General features: G+C 41.6%; 1 protein-coding gene across 1 annotated transcript; it reads right to left on the bottom strand.

Annotated features, from left to right (window-relative positions):
• Positions 1-252: 252 nt before the first annotated feature.
• LRAT (lecithin retinol acyltransferase) lies at positions 253-6,666 on the bottom strand. The gene is made up of 3 exons (XM_032412736.1): positions 6,593-6,666; positions 5,810-6,350; positions 253-1,996 (listed from the first exon to the last, which is right to left on the bottom strand). Exons 2-3 carry the CDS (start codon positions 6,347-6,349, stop codon positions 1,844-1,846), a joined length of 693 nt encoding a protein of 230 aa, XP_032268627.1. The 5' UTR covers position 6,350; positions 6,593-6,666; the 3' UTR covers positions 253-1,843.
• Between the last annotated feature and the right edge of the window lie 12,218 nt (positions 6,667-18,884).

Here is an 18,884-nt window from a genome sequence, read left to right as displayed (position 1 = left end):
GTAAGACTAATTATGTTAATTCTAACCTTAATACTTCCCTCAGCGTTTAATAAGGGATTATTATTGTGAACACAGATTTAACATCAGGCAGTGCTTTTTCCTACCTGAAATACTGAAATCTGCAAAAAAGGTATTTATTTAGGAGGACACCATATGTTTAAAAAAATCGATTTATTTAAACAGATGCTACAAAGGTAATATACAGTAAGTAAAAAACCACTAATACAATAGAATTGTTTTCATGTATACATACTTAAGATAATTTTAAGTGGTTGGAATAGGCCCAGAGAACCTTTATTCTGTGGTGTTGCCATTTTGTGTTTTGACTATTTAAAAACATTTTAAATGACTAAACACAAAGTTCAATTATTATTAAACTCCAACTGAATTTGTTGTAAATTAGTGGCAGTAAAACATCAGCTACACTAAAATCTGCTCTTAAATTTGTTCTGGTTAAATCACTGAGTAACCGACTCTAGTCTCCCCATATCACTCATTATGTGACTCATTATCTTGTGATTCCTGATAGTTTATAAAGCAATTTTAGTACTTGAAATGCAAGTCTAGCTTATGACCTAGTTTTTATAATTTGGTAATTCTACAAAAGTATTTGAAGCTTGCTTTAACAGTGCTACATCTCAACCCTGATATTAAAACAGCCTCAGTGTAATCAATTTACACGCCTGGTGGCACTAAGACACTCAGGAACTACTTCAGACAGTTATTTCCTTGTGGCATCCTTCTTTTAAGGATGGAAACTATACTTTGCAATGAAATGAAGAAATCTGTTAGAAGACAAATCTGAGGACTTTTAAAAATTATACAGTACATTAGTAAGTGCTTTAAAAGGTAAACCATCCAATAACATATATGAAAGTTATACCATGGATGCAAGGTCATAAGAAAACAGATTAAACTTGTTTTTACATTCGCTTCTACAAATGCTCTCTAGTAACCACACTGGTATTATAAAGCAATCAAGAACAACGTTTGTCTCTCATCAGTCCGTGTATATGCAGACATTTGCATATTTAATTGGCACATACACACTCCAGGTATACAAATTACTTCAATCCTATATCCATTTACCTCTCACAGTGGTTTAATGTCACCACAGTGACACATAAAAGGAAAAAAAGAAAACATGAATGCCAGGCTTCCGAGTAAGTAAAGCCAAATCAGATTGTTCAACTGATGCTATAGTAGCTTATTTCTGCAGGAAAACACAGATTTCTATAGTTCTGGTCAGTTACTTTATCATTAAACTCTAACTTCGCCAACGTGGTTTCAAGTAATGAAAGTATTTTTGACTTATTGGGAATTATATGTAATACATGGGGAAAAAAAACAGATCATGAATTTTTTTTTTGCCAATCATCAAACATGTTCTCATCTGAACGAGGGAAATTCTCTTAGTTTAATATAAGTTTTTCAATGAAACAAAAATTTACAACGAAGTTAGTGGTCTCATTCAATAAGTCTTCTAATCTTCAAATTCAGGCCTAAGAGAGAAGAACAATGATTACAGGAGAAAAAAAATAAATAAATACTCTCCTGCGGCCATCATCTTAGGGGCCGGTTCTCTTGTAATGATGAATTCTATCACAAGTTGTCACGTTTCCAAGATCTGCACAGGGCTTTAAAATGGAACTGCCTGAGAAGATTCAGAAAGCCTTTGTTCTTGGGCTTACACAGTAAGCACTTTGCGTGATTCTTAGTCACATTTTTATCCAGAACACAGTGTTACAGGTCACATTTTTCTTGACGATGCTTATACTGACTTGTGCTCTATAAATATAAACATATTTATACACAGAATACAACATGACACGGGGATATGAAGTTAGCCAGCCATCCATAAGAAGAATGGGATAAAAATTGCAGGAAGGGTAGTATAGGATGCCAAGCCCAGACAGACTATAGATGCCAATCCCAAGACCGCTGAAGCGAGAACACTTCTCTGATCACGAATAATTATCTTCACATTCTCACAGAACTGGAAAATAAAATTTAAGAATATTAGAAAAGGGGGCTGAGTCTAAAAAGAATGACATGTACCAAATAGTAAAGCATAATTTTCTCACCTATTTTCTGTCTAACAGAAAAACCAGAATTTCTCTTATGACTTCAGAAAGAATTTAAGGTATGAATAGTTCAGTTTCTTGATTCCACATCCCATAGTAACTGAAATGATGCTTCAGGCAACTAGGTTCACAAAGGCAGCTGCCTTTGTAAATACAGACTTTTTATAGAAAACTACAGAGAATGTAACCACATAAAAGTTATTCAGGATTAAAGGTTAAAACTTTAAACTGCCTGTCAATAACAATAACATATTCTACAATTTCATAAGCAAAGGAATCTCTAATCTTGAGTGATAAAATTTAGCCTATTATTATTGGTGAATTCAGTTCCTACAACTCATCATTTGAAAATTTGATGATACCAATGAAAACTGTCCTCATAGGTCTCAAAATCTAAAGGCATAGAAAGTCTAATTTTTTGGTCATATCCCATTCTCTGAGTAAATTAAATTCAATCAATTATGTGACATAAAATTGGCTGCTGGAGATAAAGGTAAATTAAATATGATCCCTACTCCTGAGGAAGACATTCTTCTAATATGTGGAATTGTTCTTCTTTAAAAACCAAATTTACTCAGAAGTGATGGCTTATATTTGAGTCCTGGTTCACCTCTTACTAGCTCCAGTAAATCTCATGTAAATCATTTAACTTGTCCAGACTACCCTCTTCTCTTCCATGGGAATAAGAAGGTTGTTGTGAGGATCAAGTGAGATCTTTAATGCAAAAGTATTCTTCTACATGCTGCATACATGTAAGGCATTACGATGATTACTATTACTGCTACATCTGTTGACAATTAGCTCTACCTCATCACTGTCTGGGCAAAATTTAGCAATGAACTGCTCCGTTTTTGTATGTGACTTGTGCTACTCATACTAGTTTTAAGCTCCTTTTCTAGACATGACATTGTATATGCTTTGAGGGTCTCCTCCAGTGGCCTATACGGTCCTGGACAGCTAGGTTTCTAAACTCTTAATGGGCAGAGTATACAAGCCCAGTATATTTTAATGCACTATCTTGACTGTAAGGTTGTCTCTATCCATACTTTTATACAATTTCTAGACAAATTCCTGTTCCTGTTAGTTATCCAGATGTTGTTTTCTTACATGTCAAACAGATGATTTGTCTCTTTCTGCGAAACAAAAACATTGAGTCCCAAATACACAATCTTAAAGTGGTGAAGATCAAACTAAATGAAGTTTTCAGGACACTGAGAAAAGGTGCTTGGCAAATAATGGGAAGATATGCGTTTAGGTAAATGAGTAAGCTGTCTTCGTACAGTTACGCTCTATTTGTCTTTTTCCCAATAATTGTTAATTAAGGAAAACGGAGAAGCATGGTGGACTCCTTTCCCCAAAAGCAGATTTTCTCAAGGAGCATCTTATTTCTAATGCCCTGTTCTTGTTCACTTGGCCATTAGCCCAAGGAGGCATCTCTGGTGGTGCTCAACGGGAGGGAATGTCCTGCATTGCTAGAAGGTAGCCTGTTGGGGCACTTTTTGAGTACGGAAACCCCAGAAATTAAAAGGGGTATTTGCATTCATTTTTTGGCAATAAAAAGCAGTACCAGCAACATTAAAAAAAAGAGTTGAAAAAGCATAAGGCATAATAAGAGTAATTAAGGGCTTTACAGTTTACAGAACACTGAAATTGTTAATAGTAATATAAAACTCCCTTAATTTTAAGATTTCTAAACTTGTTAAAAAGAGCTTCACATCACAAAAAAGCAAAATGTTTTCTTCCAATTTATTTTCAAATTAGTTGCTGTGCTTTCATGAGGGAAAGTGCTCTTCAAAGTGTTTATAAACTTAAATTTAAATTTAAGTAAGAGACAACTTGCAACTCTCAGTGTTAGGCTTACAATAGTATACATAGATGGAGAACTCAACAATCGGACCCTGAATCAAGTAATTCCTTACATCTCTGAAAAGTAGAAATCAGTCCTCCTTCAGTATTAATGACCTACTTCTCTCAAGGCATGTTCAAAAAAACAGTTCTTAGAATTGGAAATTTGGGGATGGGGATTTTTTTTTTTCCACGGGAAATCTACTCTGGCCAAATTGTTTGTTACACCATTCAAAGTGAAGACAAAAACTCAGTTTCACAAGAGGTGCTATGCAGCAACAGCAATTAAAATATTTCTCTACTTCTGTAAAACCTTACAAAGTTTCCAAAGATGAAAAACTACTCCAGCTAGCTATTTATGCAGATTAAATATTTTATTACCTCAAAAAAGCACTTGTGACGTGTTTTTTGTTTGTTTGTTTGTTTGTTTTTGGTCAAAATACAGAATACAGCGCTATATGTGTTCCATGAAAGGGTAACTGCTAATTACTGGATAGAAGTACAGTTTTTCCTTAGAGAAATAATTTGCTTGGTTCCTAAGTAAATCTGACCTGCTTCCTTTTGTACGCTTTTGGAGCCAGTGTTTGTAAATGTAGTGAAGTTCATTTCTAATCAGGCCTGGACTGGGGCTGTGATTCTTAAATCATTGCACACTGCTCAAACTATAGTTTTATCTTACTAGATTGAGTCTGTTGTGGCTCTATAAATAATCTATAAAAAGTTTCATATACTGATGTATAAAAAGCATAGTACTTGTATGTTCTGCCACAGAGGAGAAAAAGATTTTCCCAGATGGGTCAAAAAATTAATCAAGATGTGGAGCAATACAAAATCGGTTGCATGGACTCATTCTTTTGGTCCAAAAAGTATCTGAACATGAAGGCTAAAATGTGAAGCTCATTAGGTGATGGCCCAGGTTTCAGTTAAGAGTGAACATTAACAATAACCTCTTTAACAACTACAGTGAAGCCTGAGAAAGCTACTAATTGCAAATGCAGTTGCAGGCTTAAAAAGTTAATTATCTTTAAGTTAAGAGGTTTCAAAAGGAAATAAAAAATCCACCCTCCCCCCCCCCACCCCTTTGGATTTGTGGCTAATTTAATCATCTTCAATGCTAATACTGTTTGTTCGTTTTTTTTTAAGTGCTCATAAAAATTACAACATTGAACGGACCTTCTTGAAAACCAATTGTTTTTATCTCTGAGGGACCCATAAACAATCCCACCTTTGGAGCTAAGGGTTAAAGGATGCCTAACGATGAGGAAGTCTAGATGGGGATTAAAGCCTTCAAAGAAAGAATTCAGAATACCAAGGAAATGACTTCTCTGAAGCCAGACACCGGAGTAAGGGATCTACCAGGGAGGTCTTCCTACTGGGAATTTTGATAGTTTATATTAAGCAAAGGGAATTCACTCTGCAGCTTACAGACGGAGAAACCTGCATGCTTCCTTAATTTTAAAGGCACAACAATTTGTACACAGGGTTATAGATAAAATACAAACTCTGAACGCCTTTCTTCCAATTGCAATTCTTGGGAAAATTTGCAAGCACACAGCGACAGATTTTCTCTTGACCCCCCCAACCCCCACCTGTCCTTTTGTCATTTCGATGACGCTGGGTGGACACCCTGACGACCTCTGCAGCAATAACTGGGTAGATTTGGAATCGCTGGCAGCGGTACTGCATTGTCATACTCTTTAATCCCGCATTTTGAGGTTACCTTGCAAGGGACAACGCTATTTATTTACTTGGCCTCCTTTAGGAACACCAGAGAGATCGTTACTCATTCTAGAACTCAATCCCTGATCCCAGAGTATAGAAAAAGGTTAGGGATGGGAAAGGGCGTCCCCACCGAACCCACCGGCGAGTCACACGTGTACCTTGTCGGCCTGGGGGCTGATCGAGGTGCCGAATCTGCAGTAGGTCACAAAGTGCTCACAGTTGTTCCACAGTAGGCTGTAGGGAGTTATGCCCAGCAGCTTCTCCGCCCTCTGCGCCACCTCTTCGTTGAGCAGCGCCTTCTTCTTGAGGGACTTGTCCAGGTGATTGACCAGGATGTCGGCTCCGTAGGCGAAGTCCTCCACTGTGTCCACACGGATGCTGGCTACCCTGCCAATGACGCCCAGGATGAGACGCTTATTGGAGACCACCTTCTGCGTGCGCCCCTTGTCTTTGGTCAGGGCCAACAGGATGTCGGGCATCATGTGGGCGACACGGTTGTCGCCCAGGTAGATGCCGTAGTGGGTCAGGTGGGTCCGGGACACTTCCAGCACGTCGCCGCGAAGGAAGGAGCTGATCTCATTGTAACTATTCCTCGTCTTGTCTTCGCCCGGGGTGCCCGAACTGAAGAGCTTGAAGTTGGAGATGAGCAGCAGCTTCTCCAGCAATTGGGACAGCGCCTCCAGCATTGGGTTCTTCATCCTGCAGGGGAAAGGGAGCGTTGGGGGGACCGCCGCTGCTCGGGCACTGGCCGGGCTAGGTGAGGTCGCCGGACTGGGGCGCTGCGCTGCTCCTCACCTGCAGGCCGGTAGCCCCGGAAAGGAGAGAAGCCTGGATATTAGCTTGGCCGCCCGCCCTGGGGACTGAGGAGAATGAGGACCTGACCGAGGCAGACCGCGGGGACAGTGGCACCGGCGCTGAGAGCAACAAGCTACGAAACCCACCTGGGGTCCGTGTCGGGGCGCAGGGCCGCGCGCGGAGCTCCGGGCTGAAGCCTTCTCCGAGGCCTTTTAGCCCAGTCAAGGGGGCGGGGCCGAACGCCGTCACAGACCCGGCGAGAGCGCTGATTGGGCGCCGGTGACCAGCGCCGCTCGCCGCGAGGGGCGCGCGGGTCCGCGGGTTCTTTGGAAGGGGGCTGACGGGCCCCCCGGTACGGTGTTCTTCCTTGAGACCCGCTTCCAGATGCAGGTTGCCCTTGGCACTCGCGACCTAAGCTCTTGCGGCCTCTAAGCGGCCGTTTAGAGCAGTGGCCGAGGCGCGGCCGCGCAAAAGTTCCTGCACCTGTCTGGACTGGGGCGCATTCTGGACAAAGTTTTCAGTGGAAAAGTCCCCTCCGGCGAGATTTCTGAGCCAGACCACCTCCCTCTAAAGGGTTGGATACCCAGAGACCTCGGTTTACTAAAGTGTTTTCATTTACTCTGCGAAGCGTGCCCACCTCCAAAGCCTGCGGAGTCCTTCCTAAATTCCCTAGAGACGTAGTCCCACGCGCCGCGGATCGTCCTCCCTTTTACAGGCCCCGAATCCTCTCTGCTCTCAGCTGGCGCGCGGGTCGGCTAGAGACCCGCGCGTCCAGGTCCCGCGCTCTGGCGATTGGAACCCAAGGCGCCTCTGCGCTCGGACGTACCAGTGACCGTTGAGCGCGCGGCTCTCAACGGTCAGCTGAAAAACTGCGAAGCCCCCAACGACCGCCTGGAAAGCCAGATTAATGTCAAGTTTATTCCTTAGGCTTCAGGGTCAGATGGACCCTGCGCGGTTCACCCCCCAAAACGTTGCCGCCTTCAAAGCGCAGCCGCCCGGGCTTGGCCAAGAACGGATGTGGCACTGCGTTCCTTGCCAGAGCAGAGCGCCTGCAGCGTGACCCAGGCGCAACGGCGAGGGTGGTCCCCGGGAGCAGCCGGGTGAGGGAGCTGCAGACGCGCGGTCCGCGCCAGGCTCGGCACGCGGTGTCCCGACCCTGCGCGGAGTTCGATGCTAATGCATTATGTAAATGCTTAAATTCCGCAGACAAAGGCCACAATAGAGGGCCTCGGTTGGCTCCACAAAGCTGTCCAATTCGGGGCTAATAGGTTTCTTCGGGAAGCAGATTCTCCGCTCGCCTGGGGGAGGAGGCTGCCTGTGGATGATGAATGAAGGGCCATTCATCTTACCTGGAAGAAGAAGGGGACCATGGAGACCAGGCGGGGAGGAGGCTGGCTCCCAATTATCCTCGGAGGCCCGGCCTTTGCTCCTACCCCGGGTCTGCCATCAGCGTTCTGCCCCAGTCGTCCCGTTTGCCCGTGACTTTTGTTCATCTCACAGATGATCCCGAATCACATTAGAGTCCCAGCAAAGAGAAGTAAACTCCATTTCCCACAACCGAATCGAAAGAGGACGATGGCGAAGGGGAGAGAGGCAGTGCACTGGAAATTTTAAATCGTTATTTCCCCAGTCTGCCCCCAAAATTTAAAGCGCAGAGCTACGGAGTTGCTGAAATTAATCAAACACCTCCGCACGTGGGCGTCTGTTAGCTTCCAGCCACACACCAGCTCAGCCGCTGGATTTAAAATCTGGGGAGTCTGTGGAAATTTTCAAAAATCTGATCCAGATCTCCGCGCACACGTTAAACTGCAGATCCCACGTCTGACTCTAAGGCTCTGGACACACTAGGCTGGTACAGTTCTAAGAAAGCATAGATGCCGGAACCTCCAGTGTCAGGAGCCAAACGGCTGGGGGGAGATCAAAGGAGACTTAGTAATTAGTGATTTCCGTCTCTGGTGGTCACTAATGCGGCTTATTAACGCCTACGACTGTCTCCACCTGGGGAATTTGCGGAGACAAAAGTATGGAGGACTGCCTGCCGGCTCCAAAAGAGAACTCTTTTAGAGCAAAAAATATTAAGTAAGAAATCACCTCTAGACCTTCAATAGCCTCATCCCCACACAGGGTTTTGTGAAAAATAGGCAGTGCCAAGCTGATTTGCATTTCCCCTGCCCCGCCTGAGGAAACTCGGCCTTGGATAACCCAAAGGAGGCTGTAGAACATTTCCGTTTGTCGTGTTTTTGAAGTCGTCTGAGACCTCTTAAGCGGGGAGTGGTTTAGGGAAGATTAGGCTGCTTCTCAACTGAAAAAATGCAGCGTCCTCGAATGAGCTCTTGTAGGCTCAACTGATTTGCCCTCCCCATGGTAACCCTACCTTACAAAAGGCAACTCTCGACGTTCTCAGACTTGTATATATTTTTGTGGCTGAGCGGTCAGTTTTTGATTGCTCCCTAGAGGTACACTTCATAAATATGCTTATATGCTAATAGTCACACTCTCACTAATAGTCTGCATCAGTTTTAGCTAAACTGGGAAGGGACAATGCCGTTAGAAGGAAAGGCCCAAGAAAAATCTAACATTAGAAATTTCTCCTTGGGGGTGCCTGGGTGGCGGAATCGGTTTAAGCGTGGGACTCCTGGTTTCTGCTGGGGTTGGAATCTCATGGTCCTGAGATGCAGCCCGGTGTGGGGCTCGCGCTCGGTGTGGGGTCTGCTTAAGGCTCTCTCTCTGCCCCTCCCCCCTCACTTTCTAAACTCTCTGTCTCTCTAAAATAAATAAATAAATCTAAAAAAAGAAAAGAAAAGAAAAAAGAAATTTCTCCTTCCTAAACAGAAACCGTTCCTTTAGAAGAAGGAGCAACCCCATGGGTTGCTAGAAAGACCTCCTGTTTTCCAGACTGTATGAAAGTCAGCTACATTCAACAAGTCTCCATGTGCAAATGCCTTAAATGCGCGCAAATGGGTCGCCAGGTCTGGCCTGGGGATTCTAAAAGAGCTGAGGCTTTCCAGGTCAACACACAGACTTCACTGAAAGGTCCACCGACTCTCACCTCAGCCACCGCTTCCCTATCCTCCCACTAGACAGTGATAGCATCCCCACCTGCAGTTCTCAAACCTGGGTCCATTTCTCCCAGCTGTACAGGCCAAGACTCTGCTAGGTTTCTGTGCAAAGGAGGCTGAAATTGGGCTCGTAGAGCCCACCTGACTTCTGGGCTTCATCTAGGAGCCCTTGATCTCATCATGGGTCCCAGGAGAAAGAGGTCCCACTCTCAGAGACAAGGTGCAGAGTCCAGCAGAAATCTGGAAGGCTAACGGATTTCCTACCTGCACACTTCTTGCCTCTGGAGACTCCTTGTTCCTCAGAGGAGTCTTTAGAGTAGAGGATATGATCACAAAATTCTGTGCTTCTTATGTGCTGGGCCCTGAAAGCATTTTCTCACTTCATCATTACCCTGTGAAGTATCATCTCCATTTTACACAGGAAGAAATTGATGCTTATAATTTTGCCTCCATCACTGTGTTGGTGTGGATCAGGACTCAACCACATGTTTCTTTGCCCCCAGGTCCATCACCACTGGGGAAGGACTGACCTTCCATTGGTCCATCCACCTGTCATCCATTCATTTATTCAATACCTTCTGTATGTCAGGTGCTGTGCTTGCCTTGGAAGTTCAATGAAATACCTAACCCTAAACTGAGATCCCACGCCTTTTCTTTTTAATTTGGACTTCATTTCCCTGCTTCTCTAGTGGGGGTCTAATTTTTAGCGTCAGTTATTTTACTGCAATGGTGAGGAAGGTCTGATGAAGATTCTGGTTAATAGCATTCTCTCGCCAGTAAGACCCCAGCACTTGAGTGGCCATGTAGTTCCACACCCTCACTAGACCTAGGTGTTCAGGTCTTGCCCAAGGGCATGAGCTCAGAAGCAGCATCTCGGTTATCCCAGACTTCTTACCTCTTACACCTTCTTTCCCCTGGCCCCTAAGACTGATAAATGCGGTTTTCTAAACTTCATGTTTCAAAATTATTGCCCTCCTTTAGGATTATTTTGTTGTTGTTCTTAGATTTTAAAGATTATTAAATTTAGGGGCACATAAATAACAATAATCTTACCATTTGTTTTTCTTCTGAGCTATCCTTCTGCCTTCAGTTCATTTACAAAATGCTCAGGTCTGGCCCCATGGACACATAGGCCCTGACTGGCTAATTCTAAGGGAGTGGGGAGAATAAAGGCTTTGTGCACTTCCCTCTGGAAACAGGGGGAAAGAGCAGACACCTTTTCATGGAGCCTCCAGACTCAGTGCTACCTAGAGTGTTAGGAATTACCTCCTGGGAGGAGGACTTCCTTCCCCAGCTTCCTTCCTGGTTGGCTAGCACCTTATTATGAGGGCCTCAGTCCTGCCTATTGTCTTTAGAAAGATTAAAGGCTGCAGTTCCAGCCAGACAGGATTTAGGGGTTTTTTGTTTCTTTGTTTTGCTAACCATAAAATAAGAACATTGAGCAAAAAACGAAGAATGTACATTTACTATCAAGAATCATGACCAAAGTAAATACAGCTTCATATAAATGAATAACAGGTTGAGGCAGCTGTGACATAGAGGAAGAAGGCAAAAATCCCAAGTTGAAGGCCTTATAGTGCCATTTACAGCTAAATGAACTCAGACAAGTCACTTGTCACCTCTGAGCCTCAATGTCATTTTCTAAAATGGGAATCCTATTTCAAAGGGATGCTTGGAGGATTAAACACTATCAAATATACTGTATCAATATATGAAGATCCATAACATAATGCATCATCTAGCATATCATTTGTATTATTCTTCAGAAAAACAAAGTAAGGCAGGGGTGCTTTTCCTTTCTGCTTTGACAGCACAGTTATCCAAGAATGCAGTGCAGACAAAGAATATGCTTCCACTCAGAGGCCCTCCTGATGACTCAACCCAGAGCCACAGTGTGAGCAGAAAGTAGGCACATAAGAGCTCTGGCGTTGAGCGCAACCACAGAGAGACAGTCAGTATGACAGTGGGCCTGGGGAGAATCACACTGGGGAGATCCGGAAGCTTCCACAGAGCTCGGCTCCTCCAGCTGCTCACCACCAACGAAGTCGTTTATAATTCATAAAAACAGAGACAAAGGCCAGTCTTTTGTTTGAAGATGCCTCTCAAAACATACAAACCCCCCAAATGTCCATGTTTGAAACGATCAAATGACACAATACCAAGGAATGACTAAAAATTTCGAGATGCCGCACGGCATGTAAAGCACATTTCATTTCAAAATACAAATGATAAATGGCAAGTCATGGGACTTCTTCATAACTTCTTCTTGCTTCCTTTCAATTTTAACTTGTCATTGTGAGGCAATAGTAAATATCAACATTTGGTGACCCACATTTGTTAACAATAGACTTTGGCTGCATATTTGAAAGGCAAATACACCACCACTGTATTCATATATAAAATATACAGAGAAATGAGGGATTGCTATCACCCAAACAGGACAGTATTGGCGATCACCAGTAATGCTAAGTACTAGGAACAGTGATAAATGCCATGTTATTAATTATATTTCAAAAATCCTTTGTAAATGCATAGACATTCTAAGGATATAAAGACAGGTAACTGAATGCTGAACTTTCTTAATATCAGCCTTAGCTTTAGATGCTCCTATCTGATGGTGTGTGAGATCTCAGAGGCTCCTGGGGCCTAGAGGGCCTCAAATATAAAGTGTCCTGAACTAGAATAGAATGAGATGCTCTCTAAACCCTCCAAGTGTGAATGGTCCTGGGGCTTATAAAAATCAGATTACTCAGGCCCTTCAGAGAGTTTTAACTATTGTTCTTGGTGAATTTTCACAGGAAGTAATTACCAGAAAAAGAAGGTAAATCACTGTCCGGTACTTAGAAAATCTAAATAGAATTCACAAATAACTGCTTTAAACAATGCAATGCCTCATTGAATTAAAAAAAAAAAAAGTGAGAGAAATCACTCATACTCCAGTGAAGCAGTCATTCCATAAGAAGGGCAGGAGACAGGGCAAAAGTTTGGTCGCAGTTGGTGCTGATAATCAGTGGCTCCTTTGATTACGTATGTTTGATCGTACAGAAACTTTAAATGATATAAACACACTGCTTCATCAATATTTTGTAGCAATATATATTACTGATATGTTCTTGAAAAGAATAATATCTCTTTGATTTCTAAACTGAATTTGAAGGGAAGTAAGCATATCATTCTGGTATTTTTGTAATTACATTGACTCTTAACCCACCCCACACTAAAAAAAATTCAGTGTGGTTCAGCTAAAGCTGACTCATACCTAAATAGCTCAAGCAACTATAAAAAAAAGGGGGGGGGATTTGATTTTAAATTGTTGCAAACTTCTTAACTGAAAGACGTCCAAGTGGATAGATCTCTCTTTAAGAACCAGGCTGCCTGTGTTCTCTGTAGGTACAAACCTTCATGTTTGAACTAAGTTCACTTATTTTTTTCCGGGTTGCCCTCTACAGTGACTTCCCATTAAGTTAGATTACTTGCATTTTATTTACACCATTCTTTACATGGAAAGCACAGGCGTGGGGGGTGCCTGCCTGGCCCTGTCAGTAGAGCATGAGACTCTTGATCTCCGGGTTGTGAGTTCAAGTCCCATGTTGGGTGCAGAGATTACTTAAAAAAAAACAAACAAAAAAAGCATATGAGTGGAGCCGAACTTGGATCACACAGAATTAACACAGAAAATAAATTCAATAAATTTTTCTTTAAAGATGAATTAAAATCTGTGTAATTGTTTTCATCCAATAGAAGTTTAAATCAGAAATCACTGTAATTTTAATGTTCAATTAGTTTAACTTTCAAAAAGAATAAACCAAGATATTTGCCCTTTGGTCATATCTATTTCGTGTTCTAACACATATCTATTACACTTTCTCTTTTCCTGTTATTCTTTTATCTCTCTTATTTAATTCTGGAAGGTGCTAATCTTGAAGGGAGGGTTCTGATATTTTTCTATGGTATCCTTTAAGGGCACCATCCCCACTGGCTCTAATCTTTGCGGATCAGATGGCATCCAGAAAATCAGAATCCTAAATGCATTCTGGAACCTGAGAATGCAGGCTTACAGTCAGCATGAGAGTGGCCTGTGAGATGACTTGTCTTTTCCACTGATGACCTTCCTCCACAGAAGGGTAAATAACCAAACCAGCCATGCTGTGAACCTCAGGGTGTCAGGCCACAGTCAGCAGGCCATACCAATGGGGGAGCCATTAGAGAGTGATGTTGGTGCCAGACCCAAAGGTTTAGCCAAACTTAGACATCCTTGACTTCATTAGATTTCCTACATTCAGTCCAGTTTCACCCAAAATATTGTCACAACTCACTTTGTGATTCTAAGTAAATTGGTTCAATTCCTGTCCTGTCACCTCATGTACAAAAGTGGTGACAGTATCCATTTACCCTCCCTGCTGATGACTCTCATTGTCTCTTCACCTCCTGAACTTTCTGGAATTCAATCTAGCAATAGCTAGAGACAGTCATTCTCCATGCCTCACTGCCAAGTCAGATATAAGATGACAATCTCAACTCTGTTTCCTCAAACGATGGCTCTTCCAGCCCTTGTTTTTACTTTTGATTAGAGGGACCAGATTTTCTTATACAGTGCCCCCCATCTGAGTTTTGCTTCATTTGGTTTCAATTATTCACCCACAATTCAATTATTCAACCACAGTCTAGAAGCAGATGATCCTCCTTCTGACATCCTCAGAAGGTTATTAGTAGCCTAACACTACATCACAGTGCCTGCGTCTTCCACCTCACTGCATCTCATCATGGAGGCTTTTTATCATCTCACCTCATCACAAGAAGAGGAAGAAGAAGGGTGAGTACAGCACAATAAGATATTTTGAGAGAGACCACATTCACATAACCTTTATTACAGTTTATTGTTATAATCGTTCTATCATTAGTTATTATTGTTAATCTACTACTGCACTTAATTGTATAAATTAAACTTTACCATAGGTATGTATGTATAGGAAAACAACATAGTATATATAGGGTTTGGTAGTATCTGTGGTTTCAGGCATCCACTGGGGGACTTGGAACTATCTCCCAAAGATAAGGGGGACTCCTGCATGTCTTTATGGCTGTACCATTTGGTTTTCAAATAACACTTTCTGGTTTTTGTCTTTCAAAAAAATGACAATTATAATTTAACCAAATATTTGGGGCACCTGGTTGGCTCTGACTCTTTTTTTTTTTTTTTTTAAGATTTTATTTATTTATTTGAGAGAGAGAATGAGAGAGAGAGAGAGAGAGCACATGAGACGGGGGAGGGTCAGAGGGAGAAGCAGACTCCCTGCTGAGCAGGGAGCCCAATGTGGTTCTCGATCCTGGGACTCCAGGATCATGACCTGAGCCAAAGGCAGTTGCTTAACCAACTGAGCCACCCAGGCGCCCTGGCTCTGACTCTTGATCTCAGCTCAGGTCTTGATCTCAGGGTTGTGAGTTTAAGCCCCATGTTGGGCTCCACACCCGGCATGCAGCCTACTTCAAAAATAATAATAATAATAATTTAGCCCAGTATTTTACTTTATAGATTAAATGGAAGAAATCTTCAAGATTTTTCTCTGCTTATTTAATCTTTCAATGTAGAATAGGTATCAATTTGTTCTTTTTTCAGAATGCCAAATTCAGGAAGAATAAATAAGAAAGAGTAATTATTGATATTGTAAAAAAAAAAAAAGTTTATTTCCAAGATTATTGACCAAAAATGTGACTTAAAACAACCTCATTTTAGCAATATTATCTAGAAATGCATCAAAACTAAGTATTCCTAAGTGTTCTGAGTTCACAGTGGGCATTCAATAGAACTCCCATTTAAATTTTATCTAACATTTACAGTTTTGGTTATGAAGTTACACTTATTTCAATTAGTTGAGAACCTTAAATCTTGTTGGTTAATATTTCAAAATTATTCCTGTTTTTAAGATTGTATTACTTTGGATCTAGAGTCATCTTTCTGAGTGAACTGCAAAGTCCTTTTGACTCTGAAATTCCATACATACCTTTTTGAGAAAGATGAAAGTAGTATTAGTATTTTCTCATTAGCCAAATGTCAAATTTATAAAATTGTCAAATGTCATAAAATAATAAAATATTAGCATAATTTATGTTGTATTTAACTAATTTTAAATTACAGATTATATGTCCAAAAATTGTACATATCAATAAAATGTTTCCATGTTTTTATAGCCTAATAGATTAGATGAAGTGTACCTACTTATAATATTTGCCTAATTCTGAAGAAGCCTATATTTGTTTCTCCCAAATAATTAAGAACCCAGGGGGAAGCTGGATCAGACCAAGGGGTCAGAGTCAGGCAATAGAAAGGGCTAGGCAAATCTATTGAGTGTCCATAGTTCTCATGTAATGGGAATGAAAATGGGAGGATACAATGTTCAAGCATGTCTACTCTGTAGCCAGATTGCCTGGGTTCAAATCCTGGCTCTTTTATTTTCATAGCATTGTGACCTTGGGCAAGTGGTTTAACTTCTCTGGTCTGAGTTATCTCCACTTTCAAATGAGAATACTAATAAAAATGATGGACACCTCATAAGGTTGTTGTAACGATTAAAAAAATAATATGTATATGTTCTTTGAGAACATATACCTAGGAAGAACTCAAGAAATGATAATTTTCTTTCTGGAACACATTTAACAGTCTACTGATTGCCCATAGCGCTCATGGAAATTTGTAAGAGGCAGCAAAGATCCGTAGGGTAGTAGGAAATTCTAGAAATGGAGATGGAAGAATTCTAATCTCTAATCCACTTCAACAAATATTGTCGATCTCCAGGTGAGTCTCAGGTTCTGTGTGCGCACCCAGAAATACAACAGTAAGTGAGATTCAGTCCCCTTCCTAATGAAACACAGAGCCATTCGGTAGGGAGCAGACGGACCTAAATAAAGCTTCCATAATTCAGTGTGATGTGCTGAACAGAAGCAGGCACTAACAGTCCTGGGACACTTCTGAGGGAACAACCATTTTTACTTGGGCAAGAAAAGGGAGAGAAGGGGTAGCACCTAAGCTGTACCACAAGGAGTCAGAGTTTGCCAGGTACACGGGTGCACCTGGTTGGTGCCAAGAGCTCAGGCAAAGGCACAGCATGAATAAAGCAAGATTTTTAAAAAGCCTTTGGTGTATTTTGCAAGTTCAACTAGAATATAAGGTGTATGCTTCTCTGAATAGCGGTTAGAGCTCCCACTGGGAATTTGTGGTGGCCAGCTGGCGAAGGCCTCCCATGCCGCGCTTGGAATTCAGGCTTTACTCCGTAGGGAGCAGAGAGCCAGTGCAGGCTTAGAAGAAGGGGAATGATTTGCTCCAAGATAACTCTGAGGGCAGGATGGAGAATGGATTGAAGGGCAAAGAGAGAGAAACTGGAGGCAAAGACCACTTGGACAGACACGTAGTGGTCCAGGGAAGAGAGCTAGAATAAGGCGAGGGGGAAAGGAGATGGAGGGGCATGGAAAAAAGATGAAAGATATTTCTGGAGACAAACTGCCAAGGCTGGTAACCTGGACGTAGTGGTGGTGGCAGGAGTGGTGAGAGGAATAAGGTGGGTCCAGCATGACTCTCAAGTCCTTACTGGAGCAATTGGACCAACAGTAAGAGGAGGAGGAAGGGAGGACTAGAAACAGGTTTATGCGAGGAAGAAAATGAGTTTAATTTTTTATATTTTCCTTTTGCTAAGGATATACCATACGATGACAAGTATCTGAATTTCATCATCGGGTAGGTTATGGGCTTAGACAAGAAGCACAGCTGAAGAGGTGTGTCGTTTTGAGCAACTTTACAATTCATTCCTTTAACCAATGACGGAATCTTTAACTTCATGAGCTTCCAGTAATTCCAACGATGGATTGAAAAACAGCAGAGCTACAGAGAAGCTGCATTTAGGATAATTTATGTACTTCTAGCCTCCTAAGATTTAGATCAAATAAAATCATTTCCATGGTTTTTCATGTTTGAGATATTAATATGTGATGTGGTAAAAAATATGAAAGAGATGTAAAAGAGTATAAAGTACATTCACTGTTACAAGTTTCCTTTCAGGCAAGTTTTACTGAGAATGTTTTTCCCATGTAAGATACCTAAGGATCACTTCCTGGAGCCTCCCATCAACAGCCTCTGACTGAATAGGTCTGAGGTGTAGGCAGGAATCTTCATTCTAACAAGCACCCCAGGTGATTTTCAGGCAAGTGGCCCTCACACGTTGAGAACCACCTTGACTGAAGCTGTTCTTCTTTGCAATTCTGCCCAACCCCAGGTCATTGACAAAAGGTAATGGGGCTCAGTGAGGTTGATAGTGGAGTCCTCATGGAAAGGCGACTCATACATATATATGTGAGAACTTACGAGAAACTCCCACTACGCAAGATTTTGTAACACTTTTATTAAAAATTACATAGCTACACTAGTTGTCAATGATCATTAAGAAGATCTAAATGTAGCAATGTTTCAAAGTAATAGGCAAATTTCACTTAGTCTAATAGGCAAATTTCAAGACTAAGTGATACACTGAACTGAGTTAGTTACTGATTTGAGTTCCTTCTCAGGATGACCCAGTCATATTTCAACCCAGTTCCATAGTACATGGGTGGCTTCAACTGGTTCTGGACAACAATAATACATAATAACTTTCTTTACCTCAAATAGTGGCTTTCCTTAATCTATAGAATACCAAATACTCTTTAGCTTCGAGATTAAATCATATACGAACTGTTTTCTTAAATCTTGAGATCTAAGTTTTCAAAGCAACATTCATAATGAAGATAACTCTTTGCACTAAGTTCTCCAAAGAGACTTCCCTTCTATTTTCTTCCCCATTCTGAAGGGAAAATTCTGTAGTATTAGTGCATAGTTATATTTTATAGAATGTTGTCAATACAAGCTAATGTCAACAACACATGGAGAAGACACAAAAGGGAAAACATTCAGTGTTTAGGTGCTCACTTATGGATCACTCCTCAGTGAGGTGGTGCTTCTACCACCAAGAGAATTTTTCAAAACAAAGTTCAATACATATGTTCCTAGCAATCCATATCTATACAATTAAGAAAAGATGAACTATAATAAATTTTACCAAATATAAGTGCTGCTAAAGGAAGTGGCTACCTCCCAAGGAAACCCCATGCCAGCCTTATTATAGCCATAAAAAATTAAGAAAGGAGGGGCGCCTGAGTGGCTCAGTCGGTTAAGCGGCTGCCTTCGGCTCAGGTCATGATACCAGTGTGCTGGGATCGAACCCCGCCTCGGGCTCTCTGCTCATCTGAAAGCCTGCTTTTCCCTCTCCCTCTGTCTCCTGGCTTGTGCTCTCTCTCTCTGTCAAATAAATAAATAAAATATTAAAAAAAAAAATTAAGAAAGGAGATTTAGATGTAA

The sequence above is a fragment of the Phoca vitulina genome, unplaced genomic scaffold (genome assembly GCF_004348235.1).
Source record: "Phoca vitulina isolate PV1807 unplaced genomic scaffold, GSC_HSeal_1.0 scaffold14, whole genome shotgun sequence".
NCBI classification, from domain to species: domain Eukaryota; kingdom Metazoa; phylum Chordata; class Mammalia; order Carnivora; family Phocidae; genus Phoca; species Phoca vitulina.
Note: the sequence above shows the minus strand (reverse complement) of the source record. Positions and strands in the feature narration are given on the sequence as shown.